We start from the raw sequence: 1282 nt of genomic DNA on the forward strand, positions 1-1282 counted from the left end.
TTTACAAAGAAAGGATAGAATCAAGGGAATTCGAACAAAAATCCTAAGGGGTCATTTTTCCTAATTCACTCAATAATACTTCCTCATAATCCACTTTTCTTTTATAGTTTTTCACAACACACAACCGGGAGCTTTTTCTTATTACACACAAACAAGTGTTATTCTTTTTCTTTGGCTCGGGCTCTGAAATATCGCACTTAACAATGTAAGAGTAAAACGATCTCAACAACCTAAAGGAGGATCATCCCACATACCTCCTCTATTCAATGGAACCGACTACTACTACTGGAAAGGTAAAACGAGACTCTTTCTTTTGTCTCAAGATATAAATATGTGGTCCATCATTGAAACAGGAAACTTCATTCCAATGACTGCTCCAAGTGACGTTGCTCCTGCTGCCCCAAAACCTCATGTGTCCTGGAACACTGAAGAGAAAAACCAGGTACTCTTAAACTCAAAAGCTCAATTCATTTTATCATGTGCTCTTAGCAGGGAAGAATATGATAGGATTGAAGAATGTGATACTGCCAAAGAAATCTGGGATAAACTCAAAATTCATCATGAAGGAACAAGTCATGTAAAAGAAGAAAGAATAGATACGGGAGTAAGAAATTTTGAATCATTCGAAATGAAAGAAGATGAAACCATAGACGAAATTTTCTCCAGGTTTACAATTATTATTAATGAATTAAGATCTCTTGGAAAAATTTATTCTGCTCATGAAAGAATAAGAAAATTACTCAGATGTATCCCTAAGGTTTGGAGATCAATGGTTACTGCTATAACTCAAGCCAAAGATCTAATAACTCTACTAGTTGAGGAACATGTTGGTTCTCTTCGTGCTCATGAATGTATCATTCAAGAAGATAAACCACAAAAGAAAGGAAAATCTATTGCTCTTAAAGCTGCTTAATGTTCAAAAGAAACTCAATTGAAAAATGAGGAGTCAAATGAATCACCTTCTGAAGATGAGGATGATTTAGCACTCATATCTAAACGCATTCAGCAGATGGTATTTCGAAGAGGAAAAAACAAACGACCCTTTCGACGAGATCCTCAAAAGGCTGAGATAGACAAAACAAAATCACATGTTATGGATGTAACAAAGTTGGACACTTCAAAACTGAATGTCCTCAACAAAAAAGGTTCATCAAAGGCACACCATTCAAAAAGAAATCAATGATGGCTTCATGGGATGACTCTGAAAACTCAAACTCAGACACTGACGAAGAAGAAGCTAATCTATGCCTTATGACCACCTCTGAATCCGAAGTGAGTTTCC

The 1282-nt window shown here is 36.0% G+C and overlaps 1 protein-coding gene across 1 annotated transcript; it reads left to right on the forward strand.

Annotated features, from left to right (window-relative positions):
- The first annotated feature begins 331 nt into the window (after positions 1 to 331).
- Positions 332 to 913, forward strand: LOC131658941 (uncharacterized). Its single transcript, XM_058928188.1, has one exon. The coding sequence runs from the start codon at positions 332 to 334 to the stop codon at positions 911 to 913; it is 582 nt and encodes a 193-aa protein (XP_058784171.1).
- The last annotated feature ends 369 nt before the right edge of the window (positions 914 to 1282 follow it).

The sequence above is a fragment of the Vicia villosa genome, linkage group LG3 (assembly GCF_029867415.1).
Source record: "Vicia villosa cultivar HV-30 ecotype Madison, WI linkage group LG3, Vvil1.0, whole genome shotgun sequence".
Classification (NCBI taxonomy): Eukaryota; Viridiplantae; Streptophyta; class Magnoliopsida; order Fabales; family Fabaceae; genus Vicia; species Vicia villosa.

Coding starts and splice junctions, on each gene's coding strand:
- LOC131658941 (XM_058928188.1), top strand. CDS start 332: ATGTGGTCCATCATTGAAACAGGAAACTTCATTCCAATGACTGCTCCA.